Consider the following 22,026-nt stretch of genomic DNA (forward strand, 5'->3'; position numbering starts at 1 on the left):
ATAAGACTTTGCAAGTAAAGTATGGATTAACTAGTGAAACACAATGGCAACACATCCAATTGAAACATATGTTGGAAAGGTAGTTTGGTCCTGACGCTATAGCAGCATCGGAAACACCCCTGCTGCTACAAGATTTAATTTCTGCAACAAAAACAAAAAAACTCTACACTTGCACTATATAAAACCCTACTCAACAGGAAGAAATATGATTTCGAATATGATAGACAAAAATGGAGTGAAGAGTTAGGGTACAGATAACAGATGATTTATGGAAGTCAAGTATAAAATCAACAGAAATAGCCTCTATGGATCTAAGACTAAGACTTATTCAGCAGAAAATAATATTCAGAGTCCACTGGACTCCAGCAAAACTTTACCAGAAGAAAATAACAATTCAGACAACTGCTGGAGATGTGGAAGTAAAAATGCGAACTTAGTACATATGATGATTAACTGCCCGATGATAAGATCATTTTGGTGCGAGGTGAAGATATATATAGCAAGAGTAATAAAAAGAAATTGTTATTTAGGGGAATTGAATTTAATTCTAAATTATATACTGGAAACGTGAGAGATTACAAGGGATCAAAAAAAATGGATGTACCGTGCCATATTAGAAGCAAAAAAACTTGTTCTGATGAGTTGGAAGAGCCACAAAAAGATTCCATTAAGCACATGGATTGACAATATGGACAGACTAGCCACATATGAACGAATTGCATGTCAACGCAAAGAAATCTGGAAGGAATATTTAAGCGATAAGGCGGATGATGGTGGGAAGTAGGGGGATGAGAGGTGGGGAAATATTGTTAAAAAGGTGTAGTCAGAGGTATATCAGTACTCAAATCTGAAATGTTAAATTGTGTTATTAGTGTTATTGTGGTTTTTGTTGTATGTGTTTTTTGTGGTTGTTATTTGTATTGAAAAAATGATTAAATAATAATAATAAAAACCGGCAAAGGGTTCTTTTGCTCTGAGTAGTTTATGAGCACTCTCTGGAAATAGATGCCTATCAATTGACCCCAATAAATGTGTATTAACATTGACAGGTTCATAAAAACAAGTGTTTCGAAAACAATCCATTATCCCTTTGTTGAGAATATATTTTAATGGTTTTAGCTTAATTTTGAGCATTATGCATCTATAATAGGGCTGCAATGGACATTGTAACTGGTGTGCCACCTTGTGGTAGACTTAAAAAGAACTGCAGTTGCATTTTGTCTCATAATAGTGGACAGATCAAAGAAAGGAGGAGCTTGGGGCTGGGGGCGGTATGATTTTGCCATTCAGACTTAGAAGGACACAGTGGGAGAAGATCCATGTTCAGGAGACACCTTTGGGCGGGGTGATATATTGGGAGAAAGCCCCGTGAAGAGACATTGGATTAAAAGTGTCAGAAATCAATAGAAGGGAAGGGGAGAGTATATTATTTTCAAGGAAAACATCAGTAACTGTGTCAGGCAGGGCAGACCCTTCATCTTGCTGGCTGCTTTGATGCCCTGTATAGTTTTACATCTTAACATGTACATTACATACATGAGAGGTGTTCTGGGCCTTCTGGTGTCCAAAGGGTATTTAATCAATGATCATATGCTAATAAATTGAGTATAAATCCCAGTGATCATGGAAAGCTAAATCTCTTAAGAGCAGCCACTTGTATACATATGGAGAGATTTTTTTCCAGAAGGGAAGGGAATATGCAGTACAAAGTCTGGGTACTGTTAACTGCTGTTTGTGTTCCTTCCTGGATGTTACGGGCCCTTTTCATTCCTGGAATTCCTCTCCTTCCATTCTATACTGGAGTTTTTTTTTAAGGAGAAAACTGAAATTAAATCTAAAAAGGTTACTCCGTTTGTCCAAGAACTTATTCAGCTTTTTACATGAGCAGAACCACGTGTTGTGCCATGAAACCAGCTTTTCAAAGCCCTGAGGATTCTGTACAGTCTCTTTGGAATGCAGCACTAGCAGCTATTTTCCTTCTGCTTACAGTTCTTTGGCTCTAAGCATGTTGTGATTTTTTAAATATGTTACCTCGTCAGCTCTTTTGAGGGCCCTAGTGAGCAGAAAATAAAACCTCCCTGTGTTTCCCCCCTCCTGTTTACAATATGACTGAAGTTTATCTGCCAGGAATTATTATTCAGAATATCTTCCGTTATTCCAGGTAATGAAGCAGAATGGGTCGTCGCAGACACTCAATAAACCCTACAAGAAAGCAATGGGCAAGCTGGAGGGCGTGAAGAAGGATTACGACGCACTGAGAAAGCGGTACAATGAGAAGATGGCGAGCTACAATACTGATCTGAGCCGCTTAGAGCAGAAGGAAGGCGAAAACAGGCGACTCCAGAAGCAGATTGACAAGATGAACAGAAGGTAGAAGATGCTTTTGCCAGAAAGCCATTTCATGTTTTTGTTTTTTACTAGAACAAACTTGACACCCAAGTTACCTCTCTGAACTTTCCTTGCTTTGGTCATGGTTTTTCTGCTTGCTCCCTAGTGACCAAAAATCGAGCAAACAAAGTTGACCTGACTGAGTAGCCACATTTTGTTCATGTGTTTGCTCCAGCCACATATAAAGTGCTGTGCATGTGTGCCTGTGTGAGGGCTGCATCCCATGATGCAAAAAACTTTTGTGCACATAGTGACACCTCCTCTTTCTCTCCTCTGGAGCACATTTGGGGGAGAGATGTGGAGGTAGAGAGGAAACTGAACTCCTGCTGCAGAAGTGGATTTCTGCTTGCACGGCGTTCAATATAATTTTATGTGTCCCATGTCTAAGTAAAAACATCATACATGGGTGAACTATTCCCCTCCCCTGCACCATGGTTTGTGAAGTGAAAGGAGCTCATCTCCTTTCACCAACATTTCTTTTATGATGAGATGAGAACCACTGCTTCTCTCCCCCCTGATACTCCCACATTGAAATGTGAGCAGGGCAGTAATGTGACAAAGAAAACATGGCTGACTGTCCCACTTCTTATTTAGTCCTTTGCACAGTTTAGTTTGGTGCGTAAAAGAGGAAGGAAGCTTTCATAGGGCCCCCTTTCTCTTACAAGTGGTGAAAGGACTTGCTGTGACTCTCCTCCCACCTCTCTTTAGGTTTGGGACCGTGCAGCAGGAACTGAGCAAGGCCACTGCCCAAAACAAGGAGCTACAGAGAGAGATGGAGCAGATGCAGGCAGAAGTGACAAGGTTTAAGACAATGCAGCTGAAAGCCGTGAAGGATGCACAGAAGTACAAGGAAGAGAGGGACGCTGTTTTCACCGAGTATTGTCTCATCATGAGCGAGAGGGACGAAGTCCTCAATGAAATGGATAGGCTGGATACAGAGTTGGAACTTGCCGAATCCAAATTGAAAAACATGTCCTCAGAGAAAAGAGTGGCTAGTGGGGAAATTGAAGCCTTAAGACAGGTGTGGTATTGTATGGCACTTGCTCTGGCCAGAAAGAGTTGTTCAAACCTAGTGGTGCTGACTGTGTAACTCTGTGCAAGTTTCTAGACCAGCCTTCCTCATCCCGGTGCCCTCCAGATATTTAGAACTACAGCGGGCAAAACAAAAGTCTTAAGTATTATTGCCCTCTGTGCCAATCATCCCTTGGTCAGAATTAACTTCTCTGATTTCTCTATTATTACTTGGGGCTGCAGAGTGTTTCATTTTTTTATGCAAGCAAATATGTGTTGCAGCTTTAAAGATATTTGCTAGTTGCATCTAATTCATGCAGTGTGCATTATTCCTTCTTATGCATGGCACAGGCTTTCAAAAATTCAGTGTGTTTTCATTAAGAGAAAGACTTTCTTGTACACTTAATGTACCTCCAATGATGGATTTTTATTTTATTTCAGGAGCTGAACTCGGTGAAGGAAGAGAGAGGTGTGGCTAGGAAGAACAAAACGGAAGCCATTATCCAGGTAGGGTGGGCTCATGGAATGATAGTGTACAGTTGAGATGCCCAGTTACAGTGGTATCTCGGGTTACAGATGCTTCAGGTTACAGACTCCGCTAACCCAGAAATAGTACCTCGGGTTAAGAACTTTGCTTCAGGATGAGAACAGAAATTGCATGGCGGCGGCAGCAGAAGGCCCCATTAGCTAAAGTGGTACCTCAGGTTAAGAACAGTTTTAGGTTAAGAATGGACCTCCAGAACGAATTAAGTTCTTAACCCGAGGTACCACTGTATTGGCTAGGGGCTGCAGCCCTGTTGCATTCAGCTGAAACTGTTCTCAGGATGGCAGTCCTGAACTAGGGGAAGAAAACAATAGGCAGTAATGTTGGCTTTGTTTTTAAGAGGGAAAATAGTGCAACTGCAATATGAAAATAAGGACCACATTAGCTACTGGTGATTCGTGTGTGCTCCATGCATGTATGAGTGGTGTGTGTTTGTAGCTAAAGACAGCAATTTTTCGATAATACAGGGATGGGAAGAGTCCTTTTTTTAAGAACAAAAAGGCTGTATGGAGTAAGGAGTGCAGAACTCTTTCTTCAAATGTTTTCTCCCTCCCAGCTGAGCACAGTTCCAGTATGTGAGCTCAGCTTAGGAGGAAAGCATTCGGGAGAAGAGTAGCAGGGAGGGGACAGTGGTGCCCCACTCCTTACCTATACACCCCTTTTTGTTTTTTGTTTTTTAAAAAAAGATGTCCCCCATGTGATTGATATATCTCCATATAACTACCAGGGAATGCAGTTAGATTTTTCTCTGTAATAAGAAAACTTGTTCCGGAGGAGCACTTTATATTGCTTACAGCAGAAATCTTGCAGATCTCTTGTGAAATTCAGGGCCTAAAGGAGTCCCCCCCCCCCTTATTAAGCCTGACTCTTTTTCCTTTTGTTCTTTAAAGTAGGTTCTTCTGATGCATATGTGCAGTGCTCTGTGGTTAATAGGCCTGAGCCTTTGAGCCCCGAGAAGGAGTCCCAGCCGCCTCCTCCTTCTCCTCACCTTTACCCGAGGGTCTTCCCGCCCTGCCCGTCGTTGTTTTCTGGCCAAGCCCTTTGGAGAGGAGGAAGAGGACCCACACCGCCGCCACCAGCGGCATCTGCCATGCAGCCTGCTTCTGCGAAGTGGCTGAAGGGACTACGTCTTTATTGAATTTTTTGTTGAGGATGTTAATGTAAATTTTGAGAAATCCAAACTTTTGTTCAGTTGTCTTGGAGGAAACGATAACTTCAAGCATTTAAATGAAATTGATCTTTATAATTCAATTGATCCAAATGAATCCAAGCAGAAAAGAACAGACAAATCTGTCTAATGTTGTTTGTGAAAAGGAGAAAAAGGTGTCTTCAGGGTATGTTCCACTAATTTTTAATGCTCTTCATTTTGTTGTTTTTAATCTCTAGTTAGTATTCAAGATATCCTAGTTAAAACTAGCAATTCCTTTTGAAACTTAAAATAAGTAAAGCCTATACATTTGTATGTTTGATCCTCAAAGCTCTTACATCTCACTAGGGCTGGATTAGAGCCTAGAGGTTGTTGCTTGTCAATCTGTACATTTAGACCAAATTGTATTTGCACTGTTAGTATGAAAGCGAGTGACAAAATGTTAATACACTATATGATCTTCTTTTGGGTGTGTTTGTTGTTGTTTTTTGACCAGTTTGTGTTCAAAGCAGTGGTGATTTTTTTAATGTCTACATTATTTCTAATAAACTGTTGAAGACTCTATGGCTGTCAACTGGCTGGCTGGCTGTAACCTCACGTATTCTTACTATTAGTTGTAATGGAATACTTAATTTCTAGTTGGAATAAAAGTGGGGGATTATTTCATCTGTTTGAAGGAGGAAAATTATAATATTCCCAAGCAAGTTTTTTTTTTTTTAAAGGATCTGTAAGTTGTGGGTACACTGACAGTTTAAAGGGGAAAGTGTTGTGATTTGACTAAAGTAAAAGCAAGTTTTGACTTCCTTTTTTTAAAAAAAGGTAGGTTCTTCCAGCAACTTGCAGTATAGGACAGAAGGAATAAAAATACCATGGACGCCAAAGTACCAGAGGACCGTCATTGGCTCCAGTAGGGGTAATATATATATTTATATTATTTCTTTCTTGGGAATTGCTGCATGAATGGAGAGTTCTGTGTTCTAGCTAGTAGATTTTTGTCAATGTTTAGAACAGGGCACCCTCCCTGCTTTTTTTGGGGGGGGGGGTCACATTTGGAAATCTAAGAAACTATCATGGGCACCACAACATAGCCCTTTTGCAGAAGAAAAATACAATAATGGGATGAGAATGCCTCCTCCTCGCAGCACCAGGTAAAACACCCATGCATGCCCCCTTAACAAATACAACACAGGCACAAAGAGAGGCGACCCCCAAATTAAAAACAAACCAGACCCTGATTTATTTATTTTTTGATTGAGAGGGTTAGGAAGAGGGGCTAAGGGAGGAGTCTGAATGTACCATGGTGCACATTGGGCAGTCTATGTTTTGAGCAAGGACATGTCCCCATCCCATATTTCTAGTGCATGCGTATTAAAAACATTCTCTCTTACCCCCTCAACCTCTCAGTGTTAGTATGAAATTTCCCATAATAAAAATGTGGTGGGGTAGTCTTTAAATAGCGCACGTAATTTAACATTTAGGTGTTGTTCTTGTTGGAAGCCCACTATTAAAAATACTTGGAAGCCAATGTAAAGTAACGGTGTGACTTCCCCGATAACTTTTGCAACACATCCAACTGCCATGGCTGCTCCTGTGCTGTTCTATACAGGTTCACTGTCTCATCCTGAATGTAGCAGCCCCAGCCTGGTAACCCCACCGCAGTCGCCGCTTAACCTGGAGACCTCGTCCTATCATAATTGTTACTGTGAACGAACAGGATGAAGGGATCACGACACCTCCATCCAAGCAGACCACCCCAACCACCAATCCCTGCAATTCAATCAGGTAACCTGCTTCCTCATTTTATCATTAATAGCTATATCCCTCACCTCTTTATACCATTCTTCCATTTTATATTCTGCTTGCCCCTTCCTCGGTTTTCGAACAGCTTAGTTTCCGAATAACGTGGAACCTGAACGCTGCAAACCCGGAAGTAGGTGTTCCTGTTTTCAAACTTTGCCCTGGAACCCAAACGGGGTCTGTGAGCTTCTGTTTTTACTGTTGCGTAGCAAATTTCAGTCCCTCGCATAGTAATTAAGCCTTTATTCTTCCCGCTTCTACCCTTGCACTGTTCATTTGAGTCCCCCCGATCATAATTAAGCCTTTTTTCCTCCCTCTTCTGCCCTTGCACCACTCATCTGAATCCCCCCCCCCCCCATCATAATTAAAGCCTTCCATTTCTGATTGCAGTGTTCTGAGATGATATTTGGTGCTTTTGTTTTTGCTATTTTTTGCGTTTTTGTGGCTTTTAAATTTTTGTGACTGTTGCTTGTTTTTTGTTTTATGATTGATTGATTGATTGATTGATTGTCTGTGTGACAGTGAAAATGGAAAAAAGCCCCCCATCCAAACAATGACTATCATCAGTGTAGGTAAGGGAAAAAATTTTTTTATTTTTTATCATCTACAAGACAGTCTTATTTTATAGTACAGAACACTGATTACAGCTTTCATTTTATGGATTAATGGTCTTGTTCAGGCTTCCTCAACCTCGGCCCTCCAGATGTTTCAAGACTACAATTCCCATCATCCCTGACCCCTGGTCCTGCTAGCTAGGGATCATGGGCGTTGTAGGCCAAAAACATCTGGAGGGCCGAGGCTGAGGAAGCCTGGTCTTATTAGATAGTAAAATTCATGTTAAATTGCTGTTTTTTTAAAGTCTGGAATGGATTAATCCGTTTTGCATTACTTTCTATGGAACTGGTTTCTTGGTTTTGGAACTGACTTCCGGAACGGATTAAGTTTGAGAACCAAGGTACCACTGTATATCAGAGACTCCAAGGTGAACCAGGAACCTCCTGATTTGAGGCTGGGACTTTGCTGATTTAAGCTCCTTGGGACTATGCATACTTGAGCCTCCGCGGTGTCCTCAGGTTCAGGACAGGGAGTGGATGTCAGTCCTTGCAATTGGTAGGCAGCAAGGAGCCTGTGGAATGGCCAGGCCTGGTAGAAATTCAGACTAAGTTTGATGAACTTCATTCCCATTGATTTCAATGGGAGTTGAGTAAGTCATGACTAATTTTATCTCAATGGCACCCAAGTTCAACTAACATAGTCCAGACCCAACCCATCAAGAGGGGTTTAGAGCTATGCTTCACCACTGTATCATTATGCTTCAGAGCCATACATGCTCTGGATGGCTCAGCTGGTTAGAGCATGGTGCTGATAACATCAAGGTTGCAGGTTCAATCCCCATATGGGACAGCAGCATATTCCTGCATTGCAGGGGGTTGGACTATATGATCCTTAGGGTCCCTTTTCAACTCCACAATTCTATGATTGTATTATTTTACCCCTGTGCATCACATTAAAGCCATCTGTTAAAAGGCAGTCCAGCAAAATATCACAGATCCTGGTGGGGGACAGAAGCTGGGGATTTTACTTAGTTTCTTCAATAGTTTATATTATTAAACACACGTTATTTAATTGTGTGCCTAAAATTACTTAAGGCTATTCAAGGAGTTCATGACAGAGATAAGCTTTGAACCAGAAAACTGCTGGCTCACTTATCTTTTTCTCTTTTTTAAGGAAGTGCTCTCTCTAATACTTAGTCATTTTCACAAATCTCTGGGAGGTAGATTAGTAGTATTCAATTTTACAGGCTATGGAATCATTCAAGAATCCTTAACAGGGCTGTGCTGAGCCTAAAGCCCACTTCCCTAATCATAGGATATCCATCCTTCAGGTAATTAAGGGGAGATTATTAAATTCGTTGAAAAGGAAGTATGGAATCACCATAAATACAGTTTGCCTTATTGTGACTGAACTTTTGATGCCAATTTTGTAGGCGTGCTCTTGAGCTGTATTCATAAAAGTGGGATGCATGCTTGCTTCTGTTGACTATAGCATCAAGTGACAACTTTTATGTGCAAATAAGCCATTGCAGATTAAGTCACTAGACACAGGGCTGTCCTGTTCCTTATAGTCAGTTCAAACACAATGTACACAATGTTTTCAACGCAGTCAATTTACAAATTCATCTGCAAGCCATCAAGTGCTGAAAGTTTAAGAGATGCTCATATCTGTGTGAATTATCCCACAGTTGTAGCAGATGAACAGTCCCCTGGTTTACTGATTGAACTTTTACATACCTGACATAGAATCCATCTCCGGGTAACTCTTTGATCTTGTTGAATTCTTCTATTCTGTACTGAGCTTTTATTCTAACATTTTCACCTGGCTTGAGCATTTCAAGATAAGCTTCTTCGGCAGTTTTGTTCCGCATGTCAACAGATCCATACTGGGGGGGAGGAAGCAGAAGAAACAAAAACACTTGAAATCTCCAATCGGATGCACGCGTCTAACAAACCAAACAGTGAAAAGGATGTTGTGTGGGACTAGAGAGCCTGACTATGCCAAAAGAGGGGGAAAGGAAATACATTCACAGTGCATTAAGAACCCAGCGTCTTCGCTAATGGAGAAATGGGGAAATGGCAACCCAGTCCAAAAATACAGCTGGGCAGCACAAGTTTTCAGAAACGTCATTCATTGGAGAATGTCTAGGCCATATTTCATCCATGCATCACTGCTCTGAATCTTAAGCATCCTTGCTGGTCTCAGATGATATTCCACCTCAAATTTTGTACATTTTCCAACTGAGACCTAATAGATTTCCTGCTTATCTCAACCTTCCTCATTACACTAGAATATTTGAGGGCCAGACTACATGTCAGATGTAGTTGTATGATTATTTTTCCTTATGGTATTTTATTTTTCCTCTCCAAAAGCACTAGTAGTATCCTGGAATCTCGAATGAGGGATCAGTTGGAGTGGTGGTGGCATGTGGGTGCAGGAGAAGAGGAAGAAAACAAGGGATGAATTCCCCTTTCCATGCTAACCATTTTTGTCCGCTAAAAACAAAAAACCCAAGCTGCTTTCCCTTTCATGGGGGAAACTATGGATGTGTTTTTGCATCCACAGATTCTGCAAGAGTTTGAACCACCAACCACCTTCCTTTTATATCTACTGCTTACCTCAAGTATCATGTCTCCAAGCACCAGCCCATCAGGTCCTTTGGCAGGGCTGTCATCTTCTACATCGGACACAAAAATACCATGTAGATTTCCACCACAGATCTGGATTCCGAGTTCCACTTGGGACTTCTTAATGGTAACTGTTCTAGGTTCAGGTGTCCTCTTGCTGGTGTCTACAGAATTCCTTTCAATGGCAAGAGAAGAAGAGAAGACACCCAAGGCCTGTTGACAAGCTGATCCTCATCAGGTCCTGCTCCTCCGAACCCTCAGCTCCAGCCAGCCCTTAACCCCTGTTCCCTTGCTAGCTCTCAGCAAGAGAGGCCCCAAAGATGTCCCAGCTGCCCCCATTTGAGTTCGCTGTGGCATTATTTGGCAGGAAGGAATCGACTCCTTTCCACCATGCAGGGCTTTCCCCCCCAGCCAGAACTTGCCAGAACTCAGTACCAGCACCTCTCAGGTGGGCACCATTGCCATTATAAAAGAATAAGAGAGGCATTCATGGTGAGTTCCAGCACCTGTTTTTCTAGAAAAATAGCACTACCACCATGGATCCAGATTAAGTGTTCCTCGTGCTGAATTGCTTGGCCCCGGAGAAGGGTAATGTGAGGACCAAGCTCCTTGTAGAAGAGGAGCCCTTGCTTTTAAATCTGGCACTCAGTTTTCAACTCTACTCCCCTTGAATCAGTCTAGAATATAGAGCAGCTGCCCACCCCCCACCCCGCCCCCAGACGCCGAGAGAGAAAGAGAGAGAGGGAAATTAACACATGCCATTAAGGTTAGGTGGGGAATATGCAGGCAAAATGATTTTGAGGAGATATGGAGGGTGTTTGCAGAATTTGTACTGTTAAAACAGAAAGAGGTCACACCATCGCAAGAGGTGTTGAAATTTTGGGAGGTTGGATAGTTACAATGGAATGGTCTCAGTGGTGGGTGCACATTTTTATTCTTATTTATTTATGATTATTAGTTTGTCAAAAAGAAAAAAGAAAAAGAATATTTAATAAAATAAAATAAAAAGGGTCTCTTCATCTCTCTTTTTTTGCAGGGCACTTTATGACCGGATGGCAGAAGTGGAGCAGGACTTGAGCTTCAAGAAGTATGACATTTTGTACGTTGATGACACTCTTCCGCAGGGGAACTTTGGCTGCTGGATGGCGTGGCAGCTGGATGAAAATGCCCAAAAGCTGGAAAGGGGACAGATTCCCAGCAAATACATGTAATTAAATCTCTGAGAAACAAATGGCGTTTGCCTCATTGCTAAAAGGGGGCAGTTACGATGAAGTATGAATGAAAGCCAAGTGTTTTGTTCTTCAAAGCCTTGCTGTTAATATTGAAGGGGGTATTGAGTTTCCCAGGAAAGTTACTTGAGAGAGGTGGCATGTTTTAATAACTCTCAATTAAAGAAACTATTCCGTCAAGTCATTTTTAGTGCTGCCAATGGTTGCCTACTTCCTAAAAATGGAAAGGACTTTGTTTTTGTGCTTTTATTCCGGGACAGCCTAAGTGGCTTCCCGTCGTCATGCCACAGCACTTTTAGACAGGGATGGATGGCATCCATATTTAGTTTTGGTCCATGGGTTGGAACATAAGAGAACACCACATTTTCCCCTTTCATCCACCAAATTAATGCTTGCTTTTTAATAAAGATCAAGGAGATCAAGATCAAGGGACAGAACTGGGCACTGCTGCCTCAGCTAAGATCCTGATGTCATGGTGTATATGCAGCCAATTGGTGGCTGCCAGCTTATACTTTTTTTGGTTTTCACTCACTCTCAGGTCTTTTACTTGATCATATCATTCTCTTTCTCCCTCTTTGCAATAGCATTTCACCAACCTTCTCACTTCATTTCCCTCCATCTTACCTTGGAACTGTAGAATCATGGGGTTCTAGTGTGGCCATACCTGCTCTCCTCTTTTGTATGGGACTCCATTATTCTTACTATTTTTTAATTCTTCACTTTGTGCTTCAAGTTTCTATACCTACCCACTTAGATGACCACCACACATTGAACAGAAGCTCATTATTTGACTTAGGTTGGGCATCTGAGGTTGGGCTAATGGTTTGGCTTCCTCCAGACAAACCATGAGTAGGGAGTCTTAATTACAGCTCATGGTTTGTCTATAGTGAGACATGCCACAAGCCTAGGTTGGGTGCAGAGGCCACAGTCTTCACCCCAGGAATCCTCGTGTTTGCTCGATCATGGTAAGTCACGGCTTGGTTTAGCTCAGAACCGGACTTTCATCCTCAAGTCAACTACAGATGACCCCATAGCGAGGCCTGTCTTAAGATCCATTGTTGGTTTTACTGCTACCTGTATTCTGTTTGAGAGCATTTCAGACTTTGCCCAATTAAGTCCACAATTTCTTTGCAGGATGGAGCAGGAGTTCTACAGGAGGCACAGCATGTCCGAAGCTAAAGATGAAAACAGCTCTGCAAAGACATCATCGGCAGCAGCTCGGAGGTCGTTCTTTAGGAGGAAGCACAAGCACAAACGCAGCGGGTCCAAAGATGGAAAGGAACTGCTAGCCCTTGACACCATCAGCACAGACTCCATCCCTTTTTTGGATGGCAAGTGTCTTAACTGAATTTGCTTAGCCCACAACAAAATTATCTAGGTTTATTTGCACATTGGTAAAGGAGGGCCTATGACTTTGGGTTTCAGAACAAAACAAAACAGGAGTTGAGGCAAGGGTGAGCGGGGGAGAGTCAGCCTGCCATATCCACTGCATGTTCTAAGCTGTTTGGTGCCAGCCAAATGCCATGTATCTCATGTCCCACTCTCTCACACATTTAATCTTTTACATACAAGACTGATTAGCATGTCCCATAACCCTTCTTAAAGTATATTTCCACATGTCCCCATAAATCTGCTATTCACAGTAGCTAAGAAGTATGGATTTGGATCATTAGCTATAGAATGTGGAGTTTCTCCAGTTGTTCCCAATGATCTTTTTCTGTATTACCTGTTCAGGCTTTTTTTATTATTGTTATTCAGATTTTGTATTGTTAGAGAATTCAGATTCACAATATTCAGACAGCGACTGTCCCACACCTCAGTTACCTTCACTATCATGGGCCCTTGAGCTGTTGCATTCTTTTATTTATTTCTTTTCCTGATCATGTAAGCAACTCTCCGTTTCTCTCCAGATTCTGTAAACCTTGCTTATCAACGAGTCCAGAAAGTGGACTGCACGTCTCCCAGGCCTGTGCTTATTCTAGGGCCATTACTTGATGCTGTGGAGGACATGCTAGTCAAGGAATCTCCAGGAAAATTTTGCCGGTGTCCTCTAGGTAAGTATGGCAGCACTTGAAGGTCCTCTAGTAACAAAAAGTTGGTCTCCAGAGGGAGCAGTAGAAAAACAATGGTTGCTTAGGTGTTATGGGTAATTCAGGTGACAGACATCCTCTATCGGCAAGAATTCCCTTCTAAAATACCTCTTTTCCTTTGCCCATTTGGCCATTGTGCTGCTCTGCGTTCTCAGATACTCTTTCCTCCTCTCCCTCTTCAGCTTATAATTCTCCCTCTGCTCTCTTTCCTCTTAAGTCTCTTCTCCTTGCTGTGGTATTCATCTTCTCCCCTCAAGCACACAGAGGAAACAAACCACAATACCCGGTTTAGTGTTATCTCCGAACCAGAGATTGTTTTTGTTTTTCACTCCCAACAAACCTGGATCAGTAATCTAAGAACAAGCATGGGCTATGTATTGTTGGGAGGGAAACAAACAATGATCCCTGCTTTGGGACAGAGCACTTGATCCAAGAGTCGTATTTTGTTTCTTTCCAGTGTGTATAGGGAAGGCACAGACCAGAAAGACTCAATTGTGGGAAATTGCTAAATATGAGTTGTGAACAACGCCATTACCTTGTTTTCAGTTCAAAAGGAAAGTAAATACAAGCCACGATGGCAATCATCAGCCAAGGTACAGGTGCTGCTTCACACTCCTGGTTAAGCAGAAGTACCAAGTGATGGTGCAGAGTTTAGCATCACAGTCTCCCTTCCCTTGTGTGCAATTTATTAAACTCTTTATCTGCTTGCTCCTTTGGGGAGAGCGCTTCCTGACAGCTATGCATGCAGCCTGGAAATCCTCATTTGACAGCACGGACTTAATAAACAGTTGCCCCAGCCTGGATTTATTAAAGCATGGGTTTATGAAGCAGTTGTCATGCTACAGAGCCAACTGGGCAACTGCTGCAACAGCCTCCTTGCTTTTCCCCAAGACTCTGTGTGTGGTCCTACATTGAATGAGGCAGGAGAGACGACAACAGTGCTGCTCCCCCCCCCCCTGCAATTTTCTCTTCTTTCTCTCTGCCATAATGTATCATCCCTCTACCCTGCCCCATTCTAGAAGGGAGGAAAAACATATCATGGTATTAGCTTGTGCGAATATTGCATTGTGGGGAATGTGCAGCTGTGAGTGCATATTCCTTGATGATCCAGTTAAGCCCTTCAGTAGACATAAGGCCAAATGATTGCTTTTAACTGGTTTAAGTATTAGCGTGCTTTATATATATATACTGTGCCTTATATATATACTTTATATATATACTAGGACGTGGGTGGCGCTGTGGGTAAAACCTCAGCACCTAGGACTTGCCAATCGTCGGGTTGGCGGTTCAAATCCCCGCGGTGGGGTGCGCTCCCGTTGCTCGGTCCCAGCGCCTGCCAACCTAGCAGTTCGAAAGCACCCCTGGGTGCAAGTAGATAAATAGGGACCGCTTACTAGCGGGAAGGTAAACGGCGTTTCCGTGTGCTGCGCTGGCTCGCCAGATGCAGCTTGTCACGCTGGCCACGTGACCCGGAAGTGTCTTCGGACAGCGCTGGCCCTCGGCCTCTTGAGTGAGATGGGCGCACAACCCTAGAGTCTGTCAAGACTGGCCCGTATGGGCAGGGGTATCTTTACCTTTATATATATACTGTACGTGTGTAAAGGAAAACTTGGGTCTGAAGCATCCGAATGCCGCCTTCCTGTGAAAGTAAAAATGAATAAACCATTTTTTGTTTTTGTTCTTCCAAAACAGAGGTGATGAAAGCTTCTCAACAAGCCATCGAGCTGGGTGTGAAAGACTGTTTATTCATAGATTATAAACGTAGGAGTGGACATTTTGATGTGACAACTGTTGCCTCAGTAAAGGAGATAACAGAGAAGGTGCTTCTCTCTCTCTCTCTCTCTCTCTCTCTCTCTCTCTCTCTCTCTCTCTCTCTTTATGGTAGCTTTATTTTTTCCTCTTAAAAAAGGCACCCACCCACAGTTCTGCTGTAGCTAAACTTGTTTGTGCCTGCCAGCTTCTCGAGTGGGAGACAGTCTGGAACCACACAAAAACTTATCTGAACTCTTTGGAGAAGAGGCAACTCAAAGGAGATAGAAATATGACCCTTTCTCAGTTACGTTTGCATTCTTATATTTAAAAACTGGATTGATGTGCTGTTTTGATTCTGTAATCCCTAGATTAAAGTGGCTAAGTAGGTAAGGCAGCAAGTCTTGTATTCGAGTCTAACCTCTGGTATTGTTGACTTCCAGAGCACATGGCAGTAACTTTCCATGGCACACTGGACAAACTTTCTGCCCCTGTTCTTAAGCTTATACTTCACGGGCCAAATTTGATGCAACATGGCAGCCAATATTATCATTATTTAACAACCTTACATAGTGTGGGATTGTAATAAACCTCAAAGCCATTTGTTGTTCTCATGCAATTTACATGCCGCCTTTCATCGTAAGATCTCAGTGTGGTTCATGGAATAAAATACAGGATAAAAACAAGTAAATAAGTAAATCAGAACAGTAAAACAATACCCCCCTTCCCACAGATACAATTAAAAGGCAGTAGGATATTAATCTCAGGTGAGGAGTGGGAGGTTTCTGCTGCTTCTTTCAGGAAGAGCACCCATCCAAGCTCCCCACCTCCTCTCCCCATGTCCCATTGCTACAGGAACTTCTATCTCAGGCCAGCTCTGCTACTGGCAGTAAACCGAGCTGATGAGAAAAGTGCTTTTAGGCCATTTGGAAGTTCCAGGTCTGCTCACCTGAGCGCAACTTCCATGGTAAAAAAGCAGGCCCTGCCCGCCCCACTAATGGAGACGTATGTTTAAATAAGAATATGCCGCTTGCCTCCATCACAACTAGCTTGGGCCTAAGTAAATTTGCTATGGTGTTCAGGTTCTGCATTTGGACATCCCAAAGGCATCTGGCTGGTCACTGTGAGACGCTGGGCCTTTGGTCCATTAGGCTCCCCTTCCGTTGTTAACTGGGCAGATAGGAAAGGCAGCTTGGGGAGAGGCAGGTTTGAGAATATTAGGCCGGTGATGAGTGTAAAGTCAGGTGTTTGCACTTCCTGGCTCCTTCTGTTGGTATATTTAAATAGTACAGGAACTGATAGAGAGAGATAGAGGACACAGTTATGGTGGTAAAGATAAAGGTACCCCTGCCCATATGGGCCAGTTGTGTCCAACTCTAGGGTTGTGTGCCCATCTCACTTAAGAGGCCGGGGGCCAGCGCTGTCCGGAGACACTTCCAGGTCACGTGGCCAGCGTGACGAAGCTGCTCTGGCGAGCCAGCACCAGCGCAGCACATGGAAACGCCGTTTACCTTCCCGCTATAAAGCGGTACCTATTTATCTACTTGCACTTAAGGGTGCTTTTGAACTGCTAGGTGGGCAGGAGCTGGGACCGAAAGATGGGAGTTCACCCCACCGCGGGGATTTGAACCGTCGACCATGCAATCGGCAAGCCCTAGGCACTGAGGTTTTACCCACAGCGCCACCCACGTGATGGTGGTAGAGGGGTGGAAATTGAAGGATAGCCAAGCGAGAGAGTGAGAAGTCGCATGAGGGCAGCAAAAAGTACAGAAATACAAAGAGAGAATAGGAATGCAACCAGAATGATGTCTCAGAGCAGTGCTAGAAACAGAGATATGCTATATAAATAATCTATGCTTGGTAAAGGGTGGGGTTTTTTCCATATGAGGGCTACAGATTTGCATAGGATTATATTCATATATAATCATTTATGGCTACTATTTTTAATGCTTTTAAAATTCCTCGAGGCCAAGGTGTACTGTACAATAATTGCATTAAGAACAGGCCCCCGGGATTTGCAAAGAAAAGTAAGGCAGTTAGGAAGGGAACAGGGAGAAGCCAGGTCAGCTCCATAGAAGCTGTTTAAACCAGGGGTAGCCAACAAGGTGCCCATCAGATGTTCCCTGCCAGCATGATATTTAAACCCTTGCAAGGAGGGAGAGGTGCAAAACTCAGGAGGCATTGAAGAGAGAATGAAGACGTTAAAATTGAACAAGTACCCCAAGGTTTTGGCAAGATGAAACTGCCAGTGGAGGAGAGGGAGAAGAGAGGGAAGAGATCTCTGTACAGAAAAAGTAACTTTGAAAAGTGGCTCTGATAAGAAAACAGGAATCCAGGCCCAGGTGGAGTGACAGAGGCAAGCCAGCTTTGGGAGCCAAGTGGCAACCACTGGGCTTTGTGGGGCAGCTGCACTCACACTCCATATATCCACCTTGCACAACAATTATGCTTCATAAAAGATTACTGAAATTTCAGATTTTAAGCAACATTTATAAATGATGTTTCCTATATATAAAGGTTTTGGACAGGCATCCAGCGCCCTAAGGGTGCTTTCTGGTCACAGTTGACAGCACTGCCTCTGTGTAGGTGCCTGTTGATTAAGGCAGATTGCCTTGCCAGTTGCAACAGATCAAAGGTTAGCTGCTCCTGCTGCTGAAGTGTATCAAGCAACCTTCCTATACTGGACACCAGATGGCGCTCTGCACACACCATTGTATATCTATGCTGATTAAAACGGGCTGCAAATCTGTTTAGCTCCCTAATGGTTTGCCTTGTGTCCCCTGAAAAATTAAGCGTTTAACGAGCTTTTTCTACATTTCTGTGTTAGAGAGCAAAAAGACCCTGTCTTTCTGAGGGACAAAGTTACTCAGAAACATTCCAAAGAACAGTTTGAGACTGCTAAGAAGATAGAACAGGAATATAACAAGTACTTCACAGGTTTGTATGCCAAAGGAAACAATAGCAAAGTGGAAGGCTGGCTTCTGATTCCTCTAGCTGGGTCGTGTTTACAGTGGTACCTCGGGTTAAGTACTTAATTTGTTCTGGAGGTCCGTTCTTAACCTGAAGCACCACTTTAGCTAATGGGGCCTCCTGCTGCTGCTGCGCTGCCGGAGCACAATTTCTGTTCTCATCCTGAAGCAAAGTTCTTAACCCGAGGTACTATTTCTGGGTTAGCGGAGTCTGTAACCTGAAGCGGATGTAACCCAAGGTACCACTGTATGTATGTGTGTATTTTTCTGCAACAGCATTCCCCCCCCCTTAGCAGTCACCTGTGTGTAGATCACAGCATAGCACCTGGTTCACCATAACAACCAGAAGAATTATAAATCATCCCTTTAGTACTAAGCATATTCTATTTCAAAGAAAGGGAACAACCAATAAGTCTGTGTTATGTGCTAGGATTTCCCAAATTGTCAGCTCAAGGGATAGGAAGGAGTGGGGGGCAGAGCTTGCAGCTGCCCAGTCCGATCCAGGTAAGCTGCAGTGATGCTACAGTTGGGAGAATGGTGCCATAGCTGTTTCCAACTACATAGGTTGCTGCTGCAAACTGGTCCTGCCAGCCCCTGCTCAGTCACTTAGGCACTTGACTATGTCCAAGTGACAGCCTGTGCAACATTTTAATGCAAGGCCTTTTTCCAATATTAGCAAGTGAGGACTGCAAGCAGACTGCGGAAGACACTGTGGAGAATGGCTAAGCAGCATTTTAATTGGTTTGAAGAACGAAGCCATTCTGTCTGTTGGTCTATATCCTGGTTACTCTGACTGCTTGGGACTATGTGGTTGGTTCATATGCACAATACAAATCACTATTTTTTAAAAAAATGTAGTCCCTGCCCTCAAGCTTACAACCTTAAAGGACATGTCACAAAAGGGAGAAGGAAATAAGCAAGTTGAGGGTCTTGGGTGTCCAATTTTGCCAGAATTCTCAGTAGACATAAGAACACCCAGAGACACTGGACTCCAGTTGGTCTCACAAAAGTGATACTTCACCTCCCAGAGCTCAAAACAATTTTGCAGATGACAAAATCAACCAATAAGTATGATTTTTTTCTCTGGAGGTGGTTCCATTTTCTGTTTGCCCATTACTCCTATGACCCCCCCCCTCACCCCCGCTTTACAGCTGTCTGTTGACATTCTTCTGGAGGTTTGAGGGAAATTCCCCTCCTCCTCCAAGCTTTAGGGGTGGTGGCTACTCTCTTCAGCCCCAAGCACTAGCTGCCCCCCTTCCCTCAAGAAGTATAGAAAGTTCAGTTTCTTGGTAGAATTAGAGATAAACTGAGGGAGAAACAGGGAACTTAATTTATGCATGCAGATCCACTGTGGAATCCTACTAGGGTGTCTCAATGGCATGTTCCCTCTCAGCCTTGGGATTCAGTGGGATTTGTGCAGTGGAGACATGCTAATTAGTCAGGTTTTTTGGAGTGCAGCAAGATTATTGGATGGAGTAACCCTGCAACACTTTGCTTGAGAAGGAGGCTTTGCAATAGGCCAACGTATCCTTATGATAGACTCTTGCTGTGTTGGTATTTTTCTCCATTGATAATGCTGTGGTAGAACAACAAAGCAACTATGACTGGCTTTGATCATAAATGCAGTTTTAAGCGTTTAACTCTGAATCCCCCAGAATGGGGTGGTAGGAAATTCCTGGCAATTTCCCCTTGTACTTTGCCTTGCAAATCCAACTTGAATGTCCCTAAAAGCATTTAATGGGCTCTAACTGAGCACCAGTGTGTTGTATTTTCTGTTAACTTGATCCCTTGAATAAGCCTGCCAGTTATTTTTTTTATTACTATTATTATTATTATTAACCAGTCATGCCTGTTTTATTAACGAAACCCATAAACGGCCATCTTCTTCTATTTGGAAATAGTGGCTTGTTGCTACGGCCATCATCTCTTTGTATATTTCTGCCTTGCTACTAAACTTAGCCTTCTGTTCAGCCATGAAGGTTTATTATGCTATAACAGGGGTCCCTCTAACCATATTTAGATTTAATATGTAAACTTTGTCACCTGATGCCACTGAAAATAGCTTTCGGAGGGCTCAGTAACAAAACAGTTGTCTTAGAGGATCATACTCGTGGGGCCTGGCTGCTTTCTCCTCTTGCCATGTTTTTGTTAGCTGTATTGCAACAGCAAAGGCTTTCTTAGCAGGAATGAAGGTTCTCAGAAGCTTGGCTACTTCAACACTGATTTCTTTTGCTAACCACAAAAAGAACTCCGCTTCCACAAACGGTAAAGAAAAGTGAAAGCCAGTATCTGCATAAGTGCTTCAGTGACAAACTGATACCATGGCCTATGAGAAGCATAGCTGAGCATGCCTGAATGCCATTAAAGATGCTAAGAGTTGGGTCCTACAAATTCCACCATCAAACCCAAAGCCATACAGTGAGAATGTATAGAGAGGCACACTCTGTATGCACCTCCCTCCATTTTCCTGATTCTTGGGCCACATCAAGAGTGAGGCCTAGTTCATATATCCGCTGGTGGAGATGCTTATAGCGAAACAGGCAGTGCACGTGCTATTACACTCCCTCCTTTCGCAGCATCAGTTCCTGTTGCCAAAGAGGCAGGCCACTTTTTGAACTGATAAGTGACAACAGGTGAGAAACCAAAGAAAGCCCAACTGACATGCCTGGTTCTCTGCAGGTGGTTGTGAGGATAAGGGAGGGTGTCCTACATATGACCACCTTGAGCTCTTAGGAGAAAGGATGGAACATCATCACTACCAAGAAGGGTATTAATCCCCCTTCCTTTTTGTTGCTTCAGTGTGTTACAATTTCTTAGCACTAGTGCAAATTCAAACCCCCACCCCAATAAACAAGCATGCTGATTGATTGGTGTGTGTGATCCTTCTTTTCACAGGGATTGTCCAGAGGGCCCCTCTTCCCATCATTTGCACTCAGATCATGACAACAGTTGATCAAGAACAAAACAAGGTCCTGTGGATTCCTTTTTCATAAGACTGATGCTGCACGCAACCTGTTCAGGTTCCCCTACCCCAGTCTTTATTTTATCACATTTAGGTAGTCTATGTAATTGGAAGCTTACATTGCTCAAGCTTTGTTCTTTTGGTGTGTAATAGCCATAGGGATTTATATTTAATTAGAATTGCAGCCTCTATTATAGGGATATGACAACCTCTAGTGTGGTCCTGTAACTTCTTAGTTTTGCCAGTGTCAAAAAATGTGTTTTTTGTTTTGTTTTTTAATTTTTGTTACAATATATTTTCTGAACTAAAAAAAGTCACTATGAAAACAATATTTTTTAAAGAAACAGTATTGTGTTAAAATAAAGGTCAATTTCTATAACTTGACTTGTATGGAAGTGTTGCATAAATCTCTCTCTGACTCTGTTGTTCAGTTTACTACTCTCAACCAGGTTACAGAATTAAAACAAATTCACAGACATTTGCAATGGTTATTTTACAGTGAGATTCCAAATTGCATTTTGTTGATAGAGTTGCAATTACCCATGAAGCTAATGACTACAAAAGAAAATTCAGAGTAAAGTTTGCTTCAGTATTGATACCATTGAATTTAAAAGATGCTAGCTGACATACTACTCTATGTGCCCTTCCCATTTAACAAAAAACATAATACATTTTGAGTGTCAGTGACAAACATCTGCCTGATGGAAATTGGGCTTGGTAGATGGTCCTTTTGCTTTCCAGTGTAAGAGGCATTTGGCAAAAGGTAAAAATTCTACTACTTCACCCCTGCAGATTTGGAGTCCTAGCCCATGACCTTCCAACCCCCAGTTTGGAAATGGGAGTGCTTTATAAGCTTTTCTCAAGCTTTTCTCAAGCTAATGTGGGTCAAGCTGAAAAAGAAATGAGGAGGTTTTTGTAATTCTAAAAGTAATGCACTTTGACTTGACAAAATGACAGA

General features: G+C 42.7%; 2 protein-coding genes across 6 annotated transcripts in view; both read left to right on the plus strand.

Moving 5' to 3' along the window:
* Positions 1–11,271, plus strand: part of LOC114597063 (disks large homolog 5-like) — a 28,749-nt gene extending 17,478 nt beyond the window's left edge. For 3 of the 5 annotated variants that reach the window (XM_077930629.1, XM_077930630.1, XM_077930631.1), the window contains 6 exons: positions 2,162–2,370; positions 3,097–3,409; positions 3,841–3,906; positions 5,910–6,003; positions 6,697–6,872; positions 11,106–11,271. In XM_077930629.1, the coding sequence (XP_077786755.1) occupies positions 2,162–2,370; positions 3,097–3,409; positions 3,841–3,906; positions 5,910–6,003; positions 6,697–6,809 (795 nt within the window). In that variant the 3' untranslated portion in view covers positions 6,810–6,872; positions 11,106–11,271. Of the gene's footprint in view, positions 1–2,161; positions 2,371–3,096; positions 3,410–3,840; positions 3,907–4,833; positions 5,278–5,909; positions 6,004–6,696; positions 6,873–11,105 lie in introns of those variants that run through there. The other 2 variants (XM_077930632.1, XM_077930633.1) reach the window with 2 other exon arrangements.
* The window catches only part of DLG5 (discs large MAGUK scaffold protein 5), a 155,728-nt gene extending 134,448 nt beyond the window's left edge, over positions 1–21,280 (plus strand). Inside the window, exons 32-33 of the mRNA XM_077930622.1 lie at positions 17,965–18,074; positions 21,002–21,280. Of these exons, the coding sequence (XP_077786748.1) occupies positions 17,965–18,074; positions 21,002–21,099 (208 nt within the window). The 3' untranslated portion in view covers positions 21,100–21,280. The remainder of the gene's footprint in view (positions 1–17,964; positions 18,075–21,001) is intronic.
* The last annotated feature ends 746 nt before the right edge of the window (positions 21,281–22,026 follow it).

Source organism: Podarcis muralis, chromosome 6 (assembly GCF_964188315.1).
Source record: "Podarcis muralis chromosome 6, rPodMur119.hap1.1, whole genome shotgun sequence".
Taxonomy (NCBI): domain Eukaryota; kingdom Metazoa; phylum Chordata; class Lepidosauria; order Squamata; family Lacertidae; genus Podarcis; species Podarcis muralis.